This window comes from Astatotilapia calliptera, chromosome 5, assembly GCF_900246225.1.
Source record: "Astatotilapia calliptera chromosome 5, fAstCal1.2, whole genome shotgun sequence".
In the NCBI taxonomy this organism is placed as follows: Eukaryota; Metazoa; Chordata; class Actinopteri; order Cichliformes; family Cichlidae; genus Astatotilapia; species Astatotilapia calliptera.
This window is the reverse complement of record NC_039306.1, coordinates 506349-528447: the sequence shown is the minus strand read 5'-3', so window position 1 is coordinate 528447 and position 22099 is coordinate 506349. Positions and strand designations below refer to the sequence as shown.

General features: G+C 44.7%; 2 protein-coding genes across 12 annotated transcripts in view; both read left to right on the top strand.

Moving 5' to 3' along the window:
* The window catches only part of LOC113021792 (semaphorin-3D), a 108874-nt gene extending 98986 nt beyond the window's left edge, over positions 1-9888 (top strand). For 3 of the 4 annotated variants that reach the window (XM_026166529.1, XM_026166530.1, XM_026166531.1), the window contains exons 13-18: positions 486-574; positions 2969-3010; positions 3475-3632; positions 5803-5867; positions 7134-7291; positions 7797-9888. In XM_026166529.1, the coding sequence (XP_026022314.1) occupies positions 486-574; positions 2969-3010; positions 3475-3632; positions 5803-5867; positions 7134-7291; positions 7797-8318 (1034 nt within the window). In that variant the 3' untranslated portion in view covers positions 8319-9888. The remainder of the gene's footprint in view (positions 1-485; positions 575-2968; positions 3011-3474; positions 3633-5802; positions 5868-7133; positions 7292-7796) is intronic. The other variant, XM_026166532.1, reaches the window with a different exon arrangement.
* Positions 9889-10435: 547 nt separating this feature from the next.
* smpd4 (sphingomyelin phosphodiesterase 4) lies at positions 10436-20973 on the top strand. Of its 8 annotated transcripts, none has more exons than XM_026166523.1 (20): positions 10436-10564; positions 10918-11003; positions 11112-11198; positions 12214-12350; positions 12644-12719; positions 12900-13008; positions 13277-13329; positions 13421-13572; positions 13694-13826; positions 14523-14594; positions 16230-16367; positions 17539-17693; positions 17926-18016; positions 18104-18201; positions 18548-18711; positions 19029-19234; positions 19315-19545; positions 19665-19796; positions 19883-20011; positions 20350-20973. In XM_026166523.1, exons 2-20 carry the CDS (start codon positions 10965-10967, stop codon positions 20668-20670), a joined length of 2523 nt encoding a protein of 840 aa, XP_026022308.1. In that variant the 5' UTR covers positions 10436-10564; positions 10918-10964; the 3' UTR covers positions 20671-20973. The 8 variants fall into 8 exon arrangements, with proteins under 8 accessions (XP_026022308.1, XP_026022311.1, XP_026022309.1 ...); XM_026166526.1 differs by having other exon boundaries at positions 10915-11003; positions 14523-14588; positions 16230-16319; XM_026166524.1 differs by having other exon boundaries at positions 10915-11003; positions 14523-14588.
* Positions 20974-22099: the final 1126 nt, after the last annotated feature.

Sequence of the window (22099 nt, the reverse complement as noted above, 5' to 3'; positions counted from 1 at the left end):
TTTGTGTGCGTTTGTGTTCCATATGGTTTTGCTGTGTTACATCCTAAGTGCAGTGTGTGGTTTCACCGTCACAGCTGGCACGTGTAACAACAAACTGCCATAGATTGTGCGCGAGGTGCCTGTTTAGCGTTGTTACCAGGGTTACCGCTGTGTCCCGTGCTAACGTGGGAACGAGCTTTGGTCGTGTAGCTTTGTTTTTCAGACGCGTCATCTCCCGAAGGGGCTTTCCTGGGAGGCTGTTGTGAAACAGAACTCCTGGCTCTGCTTCGGGAAAGATATAACGGGTCAAACTTTCGCTGTTCCTGCTGCAGTTTCTCTAAAGAGGGGCTGATGCATTCTTTCTGTTTCATCACGCCGGCATAAATCTAAGACCGTCTTTGCAGATGTTTTATTGGGGCAGAGTTTGGTTTCAAAGCTGAAATGAAAACGTGTGTTTTGCTGCAGGATTCCCACACGTCGGTCAAAAATCCTCTTTTATGTTGCAGATGATGGGAAGGTGGTGAAGGCGGTGTCTGTCATTAAAGACAACTGGGTCACAGAGGAGGTCATACTGGAGGAGCTGACAGTCTTCCAGGTGAGATGTTATTACAGGTTTGTGAGCGATGGAGAGCACTGAGGTGGTGATAATGCTTTCCAACCTGTTATATCCACATAGCTCTGTGTGATTAACGCTTTCCTGATGACAAAGCAGGTTTACTTTGTGACTAACAGCCCTCAGTTTCTCCATCAGAGAAAAACAGTCAAAATAAAAGGATGGATGTAGTTGCTGGGTCTGAACAGCTGATGTGGTTGCAGAAACGCTTCCTTCCCGTAGGCGTCTGTTGCCGGGGCCTCTGTAAACACTTCCCTGATGAGTTTGTGGGCTCGGTTGTTTCTTTCAGGTCAAAGTGAATAAATCATGAAGTTCACTTTGTAAATTTTGGTCATTCAGAGTTTCAGACGGGGCCGATTCTTCACTCAGGACTTCACAAAATCAGTTTCACAGTCAGGTCTGTGTCTCGCTCAAACACCAGATGCTAATCTGAAGATTTCAGGACTGGATTTCACAAACCAACAGGTGACATCATGGTGTTTATGCCCATGTTTTATATTGCCAGGCCAAACCCAAGTCTCCTTTAACAGCACCTTTTGATAAACTGGTCCAGTCGCTCAAGCGTGCGAGCACCCAGAAACTGAGCCGTCTGTCCTGCTGCAGCTGTCTTTGAAGCTCTCTCTGCACGCCTCACTGCCGGCACCACCTGATTTCAAACGAGTCTCCCACAGAACCTTTAAGCCTCGAGCTCAGAGGCGAACTACACGGGACTTTTATGGCTAAAACCACAGGGCTTGTTTCCGTGACTCCCACTGTCCATCTGCCAGGCCCGGACCGTGTGATCGAACATCGTTTTCTGGAAAAACTCCACTAAACACAAAAACAGATAGCAGGGCACATATTTCCCAAGGTCATCTGGGTAAATAAGCTAATGGGGACGGCAAAGAGAGAGAAGTGAGGGACGTGAGGAGGGATGGATGCATCAGGGTGAAAGGAAAAAATACAGCTGGACTAAATGTGGAAAAAAACACAGAGGACAGAAATAGAGTGAAGGATGCAGGAGAGGAGGAGGGGGATAAAAAGACGGGAGAGAGGGAAGGAAGCAGAAAGTTAAACGGAGAAATGAAACCCAGCCGGTGCTGGAGCTGAGGGCAGGTGAAGGAAGAGAAGCCACAAACAAACAGGATGCCACACACACTCGGCCTGTTTACTTCCAGCTGAAATTAAGACAGGAACAAACCCATTTCCAGCAGACTCACAAAACAGCCGGACAGCTGTGGGCAGCGTATGAAACGAGAGCTTTTATTTCTATGGGCTGAAGTCTGCGGGGGGCTGCGGGGGGTCGGGCTGCACCCTGACCGAGTTTCACACGAGCTCGTTCAGTTTCTGGCTGTGACAGAACGCAGGATAGTCGTATCACTGTAAAACACTTTCTCTCTCCTTCACTTCGACTCCTCGGCTCAGCGCGGTCAGGGGTCGTCGACTCCCTTTGTGAAACGCTTTACCCAGTCAGTGAGCCAGAAAAATGGAGCTGGGGGGTAATTTTACCCCCCGAAGAAGAAAGAGACTTATTAGATTTCTAATCTCAGTAGTTGCCCTGACCTCAGCCGCGAGTCGCTGCGAGGCATTCCTCAACCTCAAACAGCTGAATTATTGCTGCTTTTAAGGAGCAGCGTCTGTGGTTTGGAGTCAGCCGTGCGAGTCGACCTTTCCTCCTCCGTTCCTGCGGGTTCGTCTGCAAATAAGAACGTGTGTTTGTTCTTTTTTATATAAACTGGGTCGTTTTTGACAGGGAGTAACTAAGTTCATTTGTTCAAGTCCGTCACTTAAGTAGGTTTGGTTTGAGCATCGGGGAGTCTGGGCTTAATTTCCAGATGCTAACAAATTTAGCTGGACCTGCAGTCGCTGCTCGGGTACAAATAATATTAAATAAGCTGTGAAACACATATAAAGGTTACAAGATACAAGTACTGCCATTAAACGTGCGTATAGAGTCAAAGAATCCTCAAAACTATGCTCACATGAGTATCTGTCCACTATAACATCAATATATAAACGCTGTTAAAATATGTACGTAATAAAAATTAATAAGTGAACCGTGTTGTTTATATATCATGTTGGCCAGTTTTATTCGTCCACTGATTTACTGACTAATAATCTCATTTAAAAGTTTATCTGCTGCCAGCTGCTCCAGCTGTTAAACGCTGCTCGTCTTTGCTTTCTCCCATATTTATTCACCAATAAGAATTTTTCTGAGTTGTGCAACAGGAAACTCGAGCCCGATGAAGCCGGCACTGCAGTTACTCCTAAATCCTAAATTATTCCTCGTCTCGTTAATAATTCTCACCTATCACGCTGCATCGATGAACGCCGCCGTCTGTCATCGCGCGTTATCTGTAACTTCTTATATTTATACTTCTCCTCTTCATCCCACAGAGTCCCACTCCCATCCTCAGCATGGAGCTTTCCACCAAGCGAGTAAGTCTCTCTGTTTCTCTCTGAAGCGTTGGACTTGGATTACTTATGTATTTCTGGAGCTTTCTTAAATTAAATAAGTCATTATTTGGTTCATGTCACAGTGATGGTCCTGGTCAAAGAGGAAATGTGTGTTTTTCCATCTGTCCAGACGATTCAGACTAAGATATCTAAAGTATTTAAATTTGATCTAAATATTAGATGTTGACTTTTCTGCAGCAAAATCAGCTTTGAATAAATCATTCTTCTCTGTAGCATCTTTACATCTTTATAGATTTCGGTGACACGAGTCCCCGAAATCTTTCATTTAAAATACAAAACTGAGAGAAGCGTGAACATATATGAAGATTATGGGTGAAACAGGATGTTGAGCAACTTTTTTAGAGTTGTGCAACAGATATGAGCCATGAGGATGCACGGCCAGCTTACAGAAAAGCTCTCCTCTTCCTCCCCCCTCTGCTCCACAGCAACAGCTGTACGTGTCCAGCGAGCTCGGCGTGGCCCAGCTGGGGCTCCAGAGGTGCGAGTTATACGGGACCGGCTGTGCCGAGTGCTGCCTGGCCCGAGACCCCTACTGTTCCTGGGATGGACAGACCTGCTCCAGATACTTCGCCATGAGCCGGAGGTAACGAGGACGGAGAGGGAGGACGTTTATCAGCCCGAGTCACCCGAGTGTGAACACGCTGTAGGATTTACTCTTACTGCGTTCAGCCCTGCTTATGTTGGCTGTTGCTCAAAAATAATAGATGAAGTTCATCCATGTGGCACATTTCAACAACAACATGATTTTTTTTCATTTAAAACAGATAATTGTGCAAACATTGTAAACTTTTCAACACTACTGTAGCTTCATAAGAATCAGAGCAGACAAAGACGTCAGGCACCCAGCTAACTCTGATGGTGTAAAGTCTTTACGGCTCTTTGTGTGACAGAAAGCAGACCACAGGGACATTTCAGCGTACACACTCGCACCTCGAGAGCCAGATATCTCTGTGAAAAACAAGCTGACATGACTCGCATGCACCCCTGCAGACCACCGGGCCACAGAGCCAGTGCAGGTGGGCCGTTGGTAACCAGTTCAAAATATAAAATAAAAGTTTAATGCACACACATCTTCCTGGGATACATCGCCATGGTAACTGAAGCCGCATTCACTGATGGATGCATGAGGGACAGCTGGGGCTTTAGAGTCTTGTCCAAAGATAACATGCAACGTGCAAACTGGAAGAACCAGGGATTGAACCACCGACCTTCCAATTAGTAGATGACTCTGTGTGCACAGCCGCCCCCTAGTTTGACAAACCCCGTGCTGACTTATCGAGCTGACGACCACCTTCGTGTGACCTCTCATATGTGATTGGTCATGCCGGGGGAGCAGGAAGATCGACCTGTGCACGGTGCTGATGCCGGTAAACTGGAGTTTTAGCCGTTAAAATTTTGCAGTGTGAGAACCGAACTTCTTCTGGAGCTTTGACAGCCTCTGCCGTACAGTAAAAACATGCTCTGCTGTCCCTCTGATGGCCTTCAGGATAAAAAACAATGACACAATCTCGTGGATTTAAATCAAGAACACGTTCACGAGCCTTTTTTCACAGATATAAATGAAGTGGAAAATGAAAACTCCTGCATTCGCACTGCTCCAGGAGTAAGTTGGCACCTCCAGTGAACCGCGCTATGATTGAAAGTGATTTTTGAACCTCGGTTCTGCAGATCGTTGCTAAAATAAACATTAACTCATTTCTTTTTTTAATGACCATGAAGCAGTTCTGTCATGAATTTCTGCCATAAGAAGGGCGATAAAAAAGGTCAAATGGGCGGCGCAGCAGTGACATAAAGCTGAAATGACATCTGTATCAGCTGATCGTGCGCCTGCACAGCCAGTGAGGTTCTAAGACTTGAGTACACGCTGCGCTCAAGTTTCCTCAAACACTTACAGAGAGAAGGATGCAGGAATTGTGATTTTTGGAGTCGTGCAGATGAGTTAAAGCTAAAAAAGGGGAGGATGGGTGCGAGGGCTGGGGGGGTAACGGGGAGGCCGAAGCAGAACGAGACCTGACAAAAGTCTGAACAAACACTCTGTATTTTCACAGCCTGTTCTCACTCCATGTTTCCTCATTCATAATCTCAGTAGCTCCTTTTTCTGGCACCAGGGGAGCGCAGCAACAACAGCGAGGGGGAGGATTTAATGCACTTATACGAGTTTATCTAAAGGCACGCCGTTATCTGCTGCTGCCGCTGTCAGCTGTGCTTTAACCGATGAGTCTGACGTCTGCTCGCACACACAAAGCTGCTTTTAACATTTTCAGCATGAATTAAATCATCAGAGGACTGTGCAGCTTTTACAAAAACAAATAAATGCTGATATAAAGCATGAGAGAGGCTCAGTGCATCCATCCATCGTCCATGTTTGAACCAAACTCTGGCTAAAAGTCTTTATGTTCAATCGATTGCATGTTACTCACAGTATCCATGTGCTGGTATCGTCGCTGTTATCTGAATAAATCAAATAACAAATACAGTAAAGAGCTTTGAACCTTCTCGCTGTGAGTCAGGAGTGCAAACGACCAAAGAACGAAGCTCACGGATTCAAGTCTGCTCCTTTAAATTCAACCTAAATGAAGTGTTTAATAAATACAGATTCTAACTGTGTGTGTGTGTGTGTGTGTGCGTGCGTGTGTGTGTGTGCGTGTGTGTGTGTGCGTGTGTGTGTGCGCGCGCGTGTGTGTGTGTGTGTGTGTGTGTGTGTGTGTGTGTGTGTGTGTGTGTGTGTGTGTGTGTGTGTGCGTGTGTGTCAGGCGGGCGCGCAGACAGGATGTGAAGTATGGAGACCCCTGGAGTCAGTGTCCAGACACAGAGGACGGTGAGCATTTCCTCTGCTGATGTGAATAAACTGTTTAAAATATTATTCTCCTGGCAGCTGTTACACAGCAGACATGTCCACACTTACATGTGTACATGTGCTGCACTGTGACCAGTGGCAGAGTGTTAGTGTCACTGTGGGGCAGGAACGTAAACCTGCTGTGTGGGCCCATAATCGATCACATGACCTGATGCTCAGATACTCTGTGTGATCAGGGAGTCTAATATGACACCAGTCATGTGGGCGTTATTGTATTCTTTCATTTCTGCTTCATTATTGATGTTTGTTATTGATCGTTCCATATATTAAATGTGAGCCCCCCCCCCCCCCCCACACCTGATAAATCAAAGCTGATTTATTTCGTACAGTAACTTTGTCATACTTAACGTGCAGAATTTTGTGATTCATGTCATTTCTTTCCAAACATGTATCAGACAGATGCCTACGTGAACTTTTCAGGAAAGACATTAAAGTTCTGTTAAAAACTGCAAACAAATCGATTTTACACTCCAAACGTTTTTCCTGACAGATTTAGTCGCGTCTATCAGGACTGACCCATCGATTCACTCTGTGTGACACTCTGGAAGTTTCTTAAAGTTAGCCGATAAAAGTAGATAAAGTCAATTCTTACACTTGTGTGTGTCTGATATTTATCCTTTAGAGTCCGAAACCATCAGACTGAGATGAATTCTGTACATGATCCTAAATAACTGTTTAGCTTGTGTTAGAGAAAAACAGAAGTGGCAGTTTGTCTTTTCCTGAAACCTTTGCTTTTTCTTTTTTGTGAACAGAAAATCCACTGAATCACTGAATCACTCGTCTCACCTGAGAAGGAACATTTAATTACTGGTATTAACTATCAGGAGCTGACAGCACTTTTTAAAAATGGTCGCCTTGTATTTTTACAAAATAAGTGAAATTAAGGTAAAATGCTTGTTGTTACCATGGTGTTCTGAACACGGGCATATGGCGCCCTCTAGTGGATGTATCGCATAACTGCGGCTTTCTCTGTTTTGTGGTCAAAAATAACAGAAAACTCTTTTTTTTTTTTACAGTTAAGGAAATCTTTCATTTTACAGTTCTATGCAAAAAAAAAGTGCTTTTTCCTGTATAATCTTTTATCACCTGTGCCGTCTCACATTCAAACGAACATAACTACAAAAGGAAAAGAATCATTTCCATCATTTCCCTGGGAGCATCACACCGTGTGCAGAGCTGTGAAAGCAAAAAAGCAATGCCCTAAGGGTTTTCCTGTGTCTTTGTCAGATTCAGACTCTGTGGAGGTGAAGGTGGTGTACGGTGTTGAGGGAAACTCCACCTTCCTGGAGTGTGTTCCTCGCTCGTCCCAGGCGGAGCTCAGGTGGACGCTGCAGGTCTCAGACGGCCAGCAGCAGACTGTCGGTCAGACACATGAAAGCAGAGAGGTGAGTTTACTGCTCTCTTTTCAGTTTTCAAATTAAAAGCATTCAGGTTTTTACAGATGTTGACAGTAGAGTCGTCTTCTTCTCTCTGCTGTGGCTCATTCACAAAAAACACTATCATGACTTTAGTCTCTGGATTTTCCCTCTAAACGTTCTCCTTCCTCTGGTTTTATTTGTATATATTTTTAGTCCCGAACCTCCAAAGGACAAGACATTAACAGACATTATTTTCTGGCTAAATCTGAGCAAACAGAAACAGTGTATCTCAGAAAGACTTTGTTTCTGCCTGACCAAGATTGGACGTCTAAAAGATGTTTAGAAAGCGAGGCCGTGTTGCATATAAACCCACCAGTGGGCTGTAGAAACAGCTAAAATCCGAACTGTCCCACTGTCATTAACTACCATTGTTCCAAAATGCACTGCTGCACACGAGTGCACACAATATTCTGCTGCACCTCCTTGAATACAAAGAACAGCTCAGACTGAACTTTTGCCGTTCTTTCCTCAGCTGCCTCAGAGCGACGACGACCGCTCCTTCCACATGAAGCGAGGCTTGCTCATTCAGCACCTGGAACAGGCCGACTCGGGCCTTTACACCTGCACCAGCCACGAGCACTCCTACGCCCAGGTCCTGGCTCGATACCGCGTTCGCATTATCCCCAAGCACAGCCTCAACCCAGCTCGCTACATGCAGAGCCACAACCCCAACCTCCCGGGCCCAGTGATTCTGGGGAAAACTGGCCCGGCCGGAGGAGGAGGGATTGCTGGGTTTCTGAGCCAGCCGGGCTCCCCTCACGCACCGCCTTCTCTGCCAGGACATGGGAACTTGTGGCTGCCTCAGCAGCTCCCTCTGAGGAGCTACAAAGACCTGCACAAGGTGGGAAGCAACAGTCTGACCGTGGACGAGTACTGCGAGCAACTTTGGTACCGCGAGAAGCGCCGGCAGCAGAAGCTGCGGGCGCTGAAGATGAAACAGGAGAGCAGGAAGGCTCGCGTGAGGAGGAACAACCCTCCCGAGGTTCCTCTCTAGTCGCCTGGAGGATCAGAGACTTCCGAGGACAACAGATCCTGTACATGCAGAGGACACGCTGGGGTCAAGTCAAGAAAGTTTGCTTCCTGAGCAAATAAAGCCGGCCAACAAAGTGACACTAATGATAATTTACCATTAAAAACTAATATTCCAGAAAAAGAGATTCGTTTGTCTTCGTCCTGAACTCTTTAGTATTTAGAAAGACTTGGAAATGGAAATATAAGGATGTATGTAGAAAGATAGAAACCTGTATCTGTCTCTGAAGTCTTGTTTTTGTAGCTCATTTCATGCTTTTATGAGCTGTCGCTGATAGTTTACAGGCAGATAAATCATTTGGTAGAAAAGTAGTCCAAGTAAGTGTAAGTTAGTTTGCAGCATTCTGTGACAGATGTGCTGATAGATATGAGCTGCAATTAAAGTTCCAGTTATTCACCTATAAACAAAAAAAGCAAGGTCCGATTTAAATTTGGATGATCTCCCCTTCAGGGTCATCTTTGTGTGCAGCTCTGGACTGATGGCATTGCTGCTGTTCTCAGGTCAGCCCCTGGAAGTCTGTTTGAGCCTCTGTGCTGCACACTGGAGCTTGGCCTTAGTCATCGTTCACTTTACTCACCAGGGCTTTTTCTCTCTGTGACTTTGCCCAGTTTTCTGAAAATGACATTTAAGTGAAACGGTCGCTTCGATTTGTTGCACAGGACTTTGACCGATTGATTGAAAAATAGCAGCAGTTCTGTAATCAGTCTGGAGCTGCATGAGAAGGCGAGCTTAGAGGGGAACTCGGATTTATTTCAGACATGCTTTTTCATTTTTATGTGGTTTTTGCCCTGATGACAGCATTTAGTGGGCTTTCAGTGCAAAAAATGAAACAAGTAAATTAAAAGGTCCCTAAAACTGTTTCTTAATGTGTTTCCTTTTGCAAGTGAGGATCTATAAAAGCCAAAATTTCTGCCATGCATGTTTTACACACCTCAGATTGACCCTTTTTTATTATTTTCATGTCTCTTCTACGTGTTTAAATATTCAGACCTTTAACACAGCTCAGTGGCTGGCGTGCAGTTTGCATCCAAACTCAGGTTTGACTGACAGTTGGAGGGGGATCTCAGACACACTGCAGACAGACGCAGCGTATTTATATGATCTAACTTGCTGACAGCAGACTCCAGTGTTTGCCCAGTTTACTGCTTCACATGTAACCCTGTTTATTAGAAACTATCGAGAGTTTTCAGCAGGCATCTATGTTTGTTCTGAGACGTAAGCTTCACACATACCTGACGGATTAAAGGCCTCGATGGAAACGCACACATGAAATGGACCTTGCTTGAAACATTATGTATAGCTCTTTACGTCCATGTATATTAAAGAACTCTATTTTTCTAGTTTCCTTTCTGTATCCTGTAGAATTTACTGCATTTTGTAAGTTTATATAAACCTGTGTTTTCCTCATAAGCAAATTTCAAACTTTTTTACTTCACAGCTCTAATAAGCTTCCAGACCGTGTAATGTCATCGTCTTTACTGTATGTGAATAAGCCACAAATGATAACTCAGTGAAAATAAAACAAAGAAAAACATTTGTGCATTTTCTTTTTTGTTCTGGAGTTTTTGGCTGAATTCTGGTTGAGCTGCACGGTCCTGGGCTCTAAGCACAGGTCTCCACACATCGCGCCCTCGTGTCCTCTTCTTGGAGTCTCATTCTGATAGTTGGAGCAGAAAGATGCACATGCGTGCCCTGCTGGAGGTTGTTTTGTAGCCCTACTGGCACCGTTTAGCTCTCCTGCAGTGGACCCTGTCCTGGAATGTCAATTGAGACTGTGCTGTGACATAAATAAAGTGAAAAAGTGAAAACACGTAAATAAAAACGTTTTGTAGAATTTAAGTAAAAAAAAAGTCAGACATAGAAAAACAATTTTTTTTCAGAGTACATAAACAATATTCGAGGATTGTTTTTTGTTTGTTTGTTTTTTTATTAAAAGAAGAATAAAATAGATTGTTGTTGGCCGGATTTACCTCAGACGTGCGCAGAAGGGATGGAAACGTTCGGCCTCTGAGGGAGAAATTGACATTGCAGTGCATCAATAATTCCAGCAGGTGGCAGTAATGTACGATAATACGATCATCAACCATCTGGAGTGACGTAAAACACCAACGAAGAAGAGGAGAACCAGTGTAGTCGTATTTGAACTGCACTGATGGGAACGCGGTTTGTGGGGAATTGGCTGTAGTTTTGAAAAATAATCGCGAGAAAAGGTGAGACGGTGCTGATTTGAAAGCGGAGAATGTGTTGTGTGATTGTGACGTGTGTTGTATTTAATTAAAGGCCGATTTAACGACCATTACTCTTAGTTTAAGCTACTATTAGCTGTCTGTGCTAGCTCTATTAGCAGCCTTTGCTAGCCCGCTCGTGCTAACTTGAGTGCTGCTTTTGATGGATTGTCCTCCTGCTGAGGATTCCTTCAATGGCAGACACTGCAGTCTCTTTAACAGCACGGTTAGCATCCACTTCTGTTAGTGATAAGCCAACAAAAGTTTCCCCGTTAAACGTGTTAAAACTGTTAAAGTTAGACTTTTGATTAAAGTTTGTGTTATTGCCACTGCAGCAGGATCCAGGTGGACTGTACAGTTGTAGAAAGAAACATCGGAGTCCTTAATGGCTAATCCAACGTTACAGCAGCCCAGTTTCCTGCTGGTGAGTCTCTGAGTCCTGCATCTCTGACCTGACTTAGTTATGAAGTCATTTAAAGGTAATAACTCCTCTCTGGTCATGAATATGTTGTGACATGTGATGTTGTTTCAGGCCAACCTGAAAGCCGATGCTACCACCAAACCTCTCCTGCAGCGATGCCAGGATCTGGTGAAGATCATAGATGAGTATCCTGCAAAGGTATTTATCCCTGGATTCATTTTATTTGCTGTGAAAACAGTCGGTAGAATATCTGCTGGAAGGTTTGCATGAACTCCCATATGAGAAATAGCTGCAAAGATATTTTCAGACCGGGAGATACAGTAAGGGAATTCAGGCAGAGATCAGTTTAAGGTTTCACATTCACTAATTGCGTAGTTTCATTTTGAGTGTCATGGATTCCTCCCAGAAGAAATTTGAACTTTGAACTGAACTCTGAAAGATGTGCACTTAAATCCAAGATAACTGAATTGTTGGAATGCAGCCTGCTTTCAGATGCCACAGTGTGACTGCAAGGCCCCGTCTGTCATGAATCTAATAAGTTTTGGTAGGACACGACATTGGATGCATGTAGCCTGCACAGTGAACCGGGACAGACGGCTGTTTGTTTGCATGCTACTTCCTCTCTGGTGTCATGATATCAGGCAGAGCATTCATCATACAACTAAACGTCCCGTTGACTCTTTGTTTTGTTTTTTTGTTTTCTTCTTTCTTGGAGGCACAAACATTTTGTTGTACATCTGTTCTTTTGTGTCATTCTGGGCAGTCCAACATTTTGTGCTGCATTTTGGCTGGTAGTAAAAGAAGATCACATTATGATCTGGTTACCCTGAATGCAAGTTTGAGGCACTTGTGCTTTGGCCTCACTTTTCAGGCCACAAATCTATTTCTGTCATCAGTCACAGCCCAGGGTTGTTCGGTGTTTGCGAGCTTCAGACATTTGTGCCCCAGATCAGTGGAGACCATTGTTTCCTGAGGCATGTGGGGGTCTCTGTGGATAGCTGGGGTTCTGTTTGCAAGCAGCTGTGGGTGTTTGCTGAGGGACACAAAGGATGAGTGCAGTTTTGTTGCTCTCTGTTGGCTCCACTGTAGTCAGGACTTGCAGTGTCACAGTGAGATGGAGGCCTGAATATGTTTATTTGTCAGGCAGACAAACGTTAAAGTGTGTTTCTTATTAGTGTGTGTGTGTGTGTGTGTGTGTGTTTCCTGCCTGTAGGAGCTGCACCTGATCTTTCCTTGGCTGGTAGAGTGTGTGTTTGGCAGCCTGGATGGTGTCATCGCTGGCTGGAACCTGCGATTGCTTCATTCACGGAGCAACGAGTACCACATTGTTATGGACTTCCTAAATCCCAGGTAGCTTCATATCAGCTGAGTGGAATATCATGGAAACCTGCTGAGGTTTTTAATCTGTTAATAAGATTCAAAATATTTAGTAAATTTGGCAGAAGGAGAAACTCGACCTACGAGGTCAGACGTGTTGAAGTTCTCTGCTTTTATGACTTTTTTTTGCCCCACTGAAGAGCACGTCTAGTATATTTTTAGATGTCATATAGCGCTTCCATTTGTAATCTTTTTGTTTTCTAGAATGTCATGCACTCGTATTTTTAAAATATTAAAATATTTTTTTATTTCTCTCTTTTTTTCAGTGGTCCAATGATGAAACTTGTGTATAAACTTCAGGCGGAAGAGTACAAATATGAAATACCAATCAATTATCTCCCAGTAAGAATATTTGCCTCGTCACCTCTGGCTGTTGTAGTCAGACGTTTGAAGTTAAATATTATCATTTTATGTTGGAGTGACTGTTCAGGCACACAGAGCTGCTGTAACCACATCACTGGTCCTGTATGGATACTGCAAAATGTCTTTTGGGAGAGTTTGAGACTGTTTAAATTTTTCTAGGGTCCTGTGAAAGCCTGCATCCAGGAGGGCGTTCTCCCAGACTGCCCGCTGTTCCACAACAAGCTGCAGTTCCCTCTCTCTGGTCTCCTGACGCTGAACATCGCTTTCAGTATCCTTTGCAATGCAAACAGCAAAGTCTGAGTTTTCTTTATGGAGCTCTTGAAGGATTGATGAAACAATCACTTGTAGAGCTGCTGGTTTTAGGACCAGGTCGCCCACATGTATCTGGTCTCTGTAGTCTAACGGAAAAAAATCTTTGTTTCCAAACGTCTGAACCATAAATGTTTTCATTTCTGATTTCTTATGATTTCTTAATTAAAGAAGGAATGAATTATGCTCTTATGAGATCAGTCGGGTTGTTCCTTAACCTTCTTCAGACCCATTTGAATTCTTCATGTTCAATTTTGCCTACTGTCTCATCTCACCAAAGGTGAGGTTGCCACTAACACATTATTCACTTTTATATTTTTTTTATTGAACCACCTGATCAAAAACTAATAAGCCCTTTTTTATGATTTCAGAACTACCCTCCAGGCCAGTACGGGAGCTCCACAGACAGCGCCTACTTTGTGCTGGTGGACACTTACCTGAAGTACTTCCTCCCCACTGAAGGAAGCGTTCCTCCTTCCCCTTTCTCCGACTCCAGAGGCTCTGTTTCTGCTCCTTCACCGAGGTACTAGTGACAAGACGAATCTTTAATGGCAGAAACATTTGAATGTTTAATACTGTGTAACACAAAAATCCTGCATTTCCTGAAAAGCTTTGATTTCAGACTCTTCCTGTGCCTTCAACAGATCGTCCAGTGTTTCTTTTGCCAGTTACGGCATCCATAGCCCCAGTCTCCTGAAGCATCACATATTCCATCAGCCCTCAGTGAACGCTGACCCCGCAGCCCAGGAAATCTGGAGGTCTGAAACCCTGTTACAGGTAGGATGCAGATACAGCTCTGGGTCTGCCTTTGTTTGGACTGTGGACGTGGATATGACTGCTGTAACTGGTATTTTTAGGTGTGATTAATCAGCTTATTTCTTGTGGAAGTTGCAGGAACCGTCCCAAGAAAATCTAAATCATACTTGATTTCAATTTCTTCAATCTCCCCTTCAGGATCATCTTCAGCACCGCAGCTGTCTTTAGATCTCTCACTGCCACTTCTGTTCTGTCCCACTGGCTCTGTGACGGGCTGTGGATCCTTCACTGTGTCAGAACAGCCCGACTTTAAATCTGCAGAAGTTGTGGGCAGATAAATCTCAGGGGTGTAGTAAATTTAATCCCAGTTTTCTGAGTGTTCTCCTTCAGACTCCTCAGATTGTTACAGTGGACAGTCTCACCTTGGAGGACCAGTTCACGTGATGTCACGTGTCGGTTGTGGCCAACGGCGTCACTCTGCCTGCTTAAGTTTGAGTCGTGGTGAAATCAGAGACGGTGGTGTGAGTGGTCAGAACAGGACCACTGCCTCACTGAGGTGCAAGAAGATGATCTTCAGTGGAATTTGGCTAGATTTGGCTTTAATTATGACTCGTACTACACTTACTGTTACAAACAAAACATTTGAACGGCAGTGAAGAGACTTCACAGAAATGACTAATGATTAATCCTCAAAATATGTGTTTTGATCTTCCTCAGATGTTTGTGGAGATCTGGCTCCATCACTACTCCTTGGAAATGTATCAGAAGCTGCAGTCTCCTCAGGTAAAGGTAAGATATGTACATTTCCTCCCACACACACACACCTGTCCACTTCGCACGGCTGATTGGCTGACCACAGCCCCTCCTTCACACCCATGAGGTCCCGTGATTTGTAAAATACATAAATCATGTTGTTGTTGTTTTTATTATTATTAGTTAAGCATCTTCAGCCTCGTCTCTGCGTATTCACTCCTCAAGCAGCTGCTCTGCTTGAGGCATCAGTTTGTAGTTGAATACTTGCTGTAAACAGCCTCTTCGGTCTGAGCTTAGAGCTCCTGCATAAAGCGATTGGGGCATGTTCCTGGTAGTAGTGCTTTTGCTTCCTACCACATCCTTTGCATGCTGCATGTCCGTGTCAGCAAGCGTGTTGCTGGTATGTTCTCCATGTGTATGTGCAACACAGCATAAAGTCACGGTGGAGTGGATCAATGTGTGCATAAATGTGTGTCTCAGTGCGACAGACGCTTATGTTGGTGTTTATTTCACCTGCACTGTATACAGTGTGCATGACACTGTAGATATACAGCATGTGCTTAGACCCCCTCATCTGTATTATTATTTATTACACGGTCAGCATGTTACCTACTTGAATATCCACCCAACTGCAGTTTCTTTGCAGCTGTGCTTTTGTCTGCAGTTACCTGAAAGTCAAAAGTGATGCACGTTAGCTAAGATAAGAGCTGTGGTTACAATGTAGCTGCCATCACCAGTGTGTGAATGTGGATGACTGGTTGTGTAAAGCGCTTTGGGGTCCTTAAGGACGAGTAAAGCGATATACAAATACAGACCGTTTACCGTGAGACTGCAGAGGAAACGGTGGACTCCCTGTGTGTGACATTCTGACCATCCCGAAGAGTAAACGCGATTTTAATTGTTGTCTCCTGAACTTGTTAAACGCTGTGTGAGGTCACTGTGTCTGTTATATATAAGAGTGGAGTTAACCTGCAAGATTTTGGAGGCGTGCTGTGCTCATTTCCAGCACCACTTTTTCAGCTTTGCATAATTCACAGTTCAGTCCAATCCAGTCCAGTTTGATGCTAATAATTACTTTAATCTTACACACAAACCCCAAAATCTTACAGTGTTGAGTTCCCTCTGTTTGTGTTGAACAGTAGGAATGGGAATGATTTCCGTTTGGATCTACAGTGACGGGTTAAAAACACAAACTGGGATTTTTCCCGCTCGTTTTTTCACTCTTTCCTGGTTGATTTGGGGGTTTCAGATACATTTTCAGTATTAATGAACAAAGCCTAATATTTTGGAGTGAAATGATTCCCGTCCCTACAGTCACGTAACTCACGTCTGGTGTAGGAACGGCGTCTGCGTCGCCCCCAGCCGTTCATTTTGTTCCCAAAGTCACTTTGTTGTCTTTGTGTCTCCTCTCCTGTCTCCTGCTCTTTTTCTCCTGAATATTTCCGGCCAATTGTTTGTCTGGTTGCGCTCTCGCTCCTGTTTTTGCTGCCTCCTTTGCTCCTGTTCTCACGTGTAACTTCCTCCTGCCACCTTTTTCGTTCCCTGCCTCCTCTTCCTCACTTTTTCCCCCTCTCCCCCTCTCTTCACTGTTGCTCCTCCACCTTTCGTCGTTGTCTTTCCTCTTCCTCATCTTCCTCTACCCCCCCCTTCCTGGTGGTTACGGGTGAACAGCTGGCGCTGCTGCAGTACCGCCTCAGTATGTCCAGCATGCCGTGCCAACCCCACGCCCCACCAGGCTCTGGGACCCTCCACACCTACCAAGTACTTTTACCTTTTCATTCACCCCCGCCCCTCTGGGGCCTCCTGGAGGTAAACCTCAGCCACTCAAGCTCACAGTCAAGGTTACTTCTCTGGTAACAACAACCAGACGATGTCATTCCAGTCACCGGCCTGTAGATGGCAGATGATAGCAGCGGCTGTTTAGCTTCATTCTGCAAGCTTGTTTAATAAAAAGCGCAGCTCTCTGTTCATTTAAGATATTTTAATCATAGTTTCAGGGATTATTTCTACTTTAGAACTTAGCCATGCTTATTGACTTTCAGCTGATTATTAAAAGACAGAGATTACCCACATTATACGGTAACAGCGTTTAACTCTTTGGCTGCTGTCGGTAAACCAGAGGATGATTGGCCTGTTTCCTTTGAGTCTGACTGTAAATTATGAATTTTACAGAGAAGTATCCTTGAAAGAGAAAGTAATCCAGGAATGAAGCTTTGAAAATGAATCTGGTTTGGGTGTGGTTCTTGCTTTTTCTTTTTTTTACAGGCATGCTTTTTACACTGTCTGCTGTGCTTTGTTGTTTTTGTAGTGTTTCTCTCTATTGGCAGCATTAATCTTTTGAAAGCAAAGATACTACTACAATCAAATCAGAACTTCTTATTTTAAGAAATGATTTCTTATCAAATGTGACATTGATCATTTTTTCCATGCCAATCAGAAACATGTAAATATCATTACTTTCCTCGCTTTGCTTGTTTGTGTTTCCTGATGATGTCCAGACGAGGAAACGTGCAGCTGGTTGATGAAGCAGCTTCGAGCACTGAGGTCCCACCTCTTAGTTTCTCACAGTTTTAATATATAAATAATTTTTTAATAAAACAGGAACGTTAGGGTCACTGAAGGGAAACGGTAAATAAATTAAGTGTTCAGGCGAAACATTTACAAGGAAAATATGCAAATTGCAAAGTGTGTTTAAGTTCAGTGTCAGCGGAAGCTTTTCATCCGGAGTTTGTGATGTTAGCGATCACACTCAGATTAAATTCAGTACGGTATAAATTCCTTCATGGTGCTCCAGAGTCAGTCCACACCGTGTGAAAGCCCTCCGGCTCCTGAGTGTGGGACCTCTGTTCTCTCTGGTAATTGTTTGGCTGCTTGTGGATTGGGACGCATTGCGATGGCTGCTTTTTCCATCAATCCTGGCTGCGATTGGGCATATTTGGCGTCATGTCCGAGCACTGTGTGTGACCGCTTCCCTCTGCAGGAGCCCTTTAGCCCGACGGAGGAGCACGTGCTGGTGGTGCGTCTCCTGGTGAAACACGTACACGCCTTCTCCAACAGCCTGAAGCCTGAGCAGCTGTCGTCCTCGCCCTCCGCCCACTCGCACACCCACACCAGCCCGCTGGAAGAGTTTAAGAGGTCAGTCACACACGCTGCTGTCAGACTTTGTGGAAGTAGAACATTTATTACTAAAATAAAATATTAAGTAAGTAAAGCAGATTTGATTGATTTGGTTGATGCTTTTAGATATGCATCATGTGTCAGCATGCAGTAGTAGCTTCTCTACAGCCCTGACTTTAAATAAAAGAACAAAAGCAGGAAGTGGATCATTAAATGAAGGTTTTAGTTAACTTTGTGTTTTCCCCCACAGGGTGGTGGTGCAGCGCTTTGTGCACCAGAAGCTGTACCTGTTCCTGCAGCACTGCTTCGGTCACTGGCCTCTGGACGCGTCTTTCAGAGCGGTAGGTCTCTCACATCCTGACGTGATCGCTTGTTTTGCTCCATGAACACGCAGTTTGCTACTACGAGCGTATTTTGTCCGTGTTCAGGTGTTGGAGACGTGGCTGAGCTACATCCAGCCCTGGAGATACACCGGGGAGAAGCCAAACCCTCAGCCCGACCAAAACAGAACCGTGCCTGAAAAATGGTGAGCAGAGTGGACTCTGAAGTGCTCGTCCATAAAATCTTCATCTTGTTTTTCCTCCCTTTGTGTCGTTGAGCCAGCATTTTGTGTTTGTTATTATTTTATGTTCTGGAGTTTGTGTCGTCAGTGTATACTTCCTGTTTTACTTTGAAGGTCTGTGTCGTGTCTAATTAGGAGACATATTTAATAGATTTTTAATGAAACCTGATATTTTGGGCTTGTCGTTCTTTTTGCTGACTGAGTCATAGCTCTGACTCGGACCCTCAGAGAGGTGAAAGTCTGGGGATTGTTGCTGTTTTGGGGTTCAGACTGATAGATGAGCTTCTGATGATAACTTTCTCTCCTGCAGGGAGTCCTTTGTTCATGAGAACCTGCTCATGTACACGAAGCTCTTCCAGGTGTTTTTGAACCGAGCGGTCAGGACCGATCTGGTGAATGCCAAAAATGCGCTGATGGTCTTCAGGGTGGCCAAAGTCTTCGCTCAGCCTAACCTGGCAGAAATGACCCAGAAAGGTGACGAGGGACAATGCTGGGCTCATTAGTATTGTTCACAAATCTGCATATGAGCATCTGAACTTTCCATTAGCTCATTAAGTGAAGTGTTAGTGTTTTGTTCTCACACTGGTTAAAAATAAAACCTTGATGACGTGGATCTGTTTGGATATCTTTTAGAAAATATGATTGGCATTTTTCATATTTCTTGACACTAATGTAGAAATGAATCATTACTTGGTGAAAAGTTACCACCAATGATGACCACGTGACTTAAGGCTGCACAGTGGCTTTGTCACTTTGTTGTCCCACAAACACCTGGAATCGTCTCCCTGCAGGTGAGCAGCTGTTCCTGGAGCCCGAGCACGTCCTCCACCACCGGCAGCCCCGCGGCTACCTGACGCCAGGACAAGGAGGCAGCTACCTGTCGTCACGGCAGCGGGTGGTGACGGACATGGTGTTCAAGGTGAAGAGCCACGTCTACGGTTTGGAAGGACAGGACTGTCAGTACAAGCAGATGTTTGGCACGGAGCTCAGAGGAGCGGTAAGTTTACCTGTGTAAACCACAGAGGTACAGAAAACACCTGTGTTGCTCCGAGTTTTCACCTCCTGTCCATCCCGCAGGTCATGAAGCTAATCCAGATCATTGTACAAGCCAGACAGACAGCCAAGAGGATATCAGATCATTCGAGTGAGGTGGCGGCTAATAAATCTTTCCTGTCCTGGTTTGGACTCGGTGCATCTGATCTGAACCACAGCTTCCCCGGAGCCGAGCCAGAGGAGACCGGAGAATATCTGAAAAAGACCCACGAGTTCCTGGACAGAGCTTTGGAAAACCTGTGCCAGATATTTAAGGTCAGATTAGTCTGGATGTTTTTATTCACTCCCAGCTTGGAGAATGCAGCACGTTCATGTAAGCCTGTCCTTTGTTTGAAGCTGGGCTCTGTAACAGGAGGGTTTTTGTTGTTTTGCAGCTAAACCAGGGGCAGCTGAATCAGCTCATATCAAACCTGGGCTCCTTGGAGGATGATGGCAACAGCAAACAGCTGCCAGACTGCGTGCAGAGTGAGAACGGGCTGATCCTGACTGACCTGGGCCGGAGGCAGGTCAGTATGTGATCCTAAAAGAGGAAGACGTTAGGGTTATGGACGGAGGAGAACTGCCTAAAGAGATCGTGTGTGTTTTTCTGCAGATCATAAATGGACTGCGCAGGTTTGACATCCACTATCAGGGAGACCCGGAGCTGCAGCCCATTAGGAGCTATGAGAACGCCCTGCTGGTCAGGCTCTTCTACAGGATCTCTTCTCTGATTAATGAGAGGGTGAGTGCTGTCTGTAGGCAAGCCTGCAAGGGCGTCGTAAATACGACTCAAGAAGGGCTGAGAGTAGAACACAGTAGAAACAGTCGGGGCACGTGAGGATGGAGAGCAGCACAGCGACACGTAACAAAGGACAAATGTAACCTTTGTTTTTCAGCTGTCTTCAAACTGTTGCCGCCCTCACCCTTTCATATTTTTAACAGTTTCAGTTCTTCAAAACACAAAGTACAGCTTTTAAGCTCAGTAAGCAGCTGCTTCACTGTTTGTGCTCACGTGTGTAAATTTCATATTTGACTGTGAATGAAACACGTGCTCGCGTGTCTGTTGTTGCCCCCTCACAGTTTGGACGACACATGAATGCGCTGTGCTCGCGTCCGGACTTCCTGGGCCGTCTGGGTCGTCACTACCTGACGAATCTCGATTCCAGCACCAAACTGAAGCACAGCCCGATGTCGCGGCACGTGCTGGAGAGGAGCCAGCGGCCGAAGCTGAGCCTTCGCCCGCTGGCCAGCTACAGGACCATACTGCTGCTGCTTCTCTTCTACGTGTTTGGAGCCCTCCTGTCGCTCGGCCCTATCTCCAGCACCGTGCTGCTCCTCGCCGGCGGCTTCCTGTACGGACTTCTCATGACGCTGTTTGCAGACAAACTGAAGACGCACTAAAGCTTTTGACGTGTCTGGGGAAATAAATCGTTTTAATCTCTTGAAAGAAATCAGACTGTAGTCTGTTCACAGATGAGTAGAGCGAGCACGGAGGTGGATCGGCAGCTCTTCAGTTGTTGTTTTTCGTATGATTTGTGTCGTCCAGCCTTGTAAATAATTGGAGAACATCTCAGCTTTCCTTCTGTTTCTGTTCCTCCCCAACATCTGAGAACAGGTGGAGGCCGAAATAGTCAAAGTGCTGATGGAATAAAGAAGTTGAGTTTTCGTCTAAATGACTCATTAAACTGTTTGCACTCTTTTGTAGTTCTCGTTTCTTAACTGTCTGTGTGCATCACATCCACTCCTCCAATAACACCAGGTTACAAAAATAGAACCAGCTCCCCAATATTATATTTTACTGGGTCAAAGGTCTTTTATTTTATTTTATTTTTTAAAAATGTGCCGCAACAAACTAGCAGGCAGACAAAACCTTCAGACGATGATGAGTGAAATATAAAAAGTGATGACAAACTGATGAAACATGAGTCTTAAGACACAAAGGCAACAAATGAAAAGTTACAGTAAAAATACAGACTTGAAGCTTCTTGGCGTATCCTTGCTGTGTTGTTTTTGTTACTATTCTATCCACGTACCGTCGACTGGACTGATGCTGCGACGCCAGCTAAAGCGATTTTTCATTGCAGGAGTCCTGTGATCCCAGGTGTGTGAAGGATTCACTGGGTCAAATGTCACTAAAATTAATGTTTGATTTTTTAAAAATATGTATATTTATGTGAAAGTGTACTGTTCTTTACGGCGTAGTTTCAGTTCACTGGACTTTCATGGACTCTGGACCACTGCAGCACCTTGATTCTCTCCTTTTTCAGCCATTCTGTTGGAGATTTGCTGCTGTGGTCGGGATCATTGGCCTGTTGTATGATCCAAATTGGGTCTGTCAGACAGCTGGCCTCACATTTGACTCAGGAACGCTTTGTGGTCGACTAAGGTGTTATGGTCCTGGGGCTGCAGAACAAGCCCAAATCAGCCCTTCTGGACTATGCTGACAGTTAGTGTGGGGGTGCTGTGATCATGGACCAGCATCTCCATGTTGGTCTCATCTGTCCAAAGGACATTGTTCCAGAAGACTTGTGGTCTGTCCAGGTGGAGCTTTTCAAAGCTAAGACATGCTATCATTTAAAAAAAAAAAAAAACCCTTCCACACCAGCCATACCTGATAATATTTATTTAAAGCTAATTACTGTATTAACACAATTGATCTAAAATCAGAAAAATAGAAAAAAAATTTTTTTAACTGCAACAACCACAAACATGTTTAACGAATCATTTTCATAACTTGAAATGCAAATATAAATTGTAAACTTTAAAAACATATGTTGTCCATTGTTTACTGGTCATTTTCTGTGTGCTAAGGGCCGATTACTACAGGGCC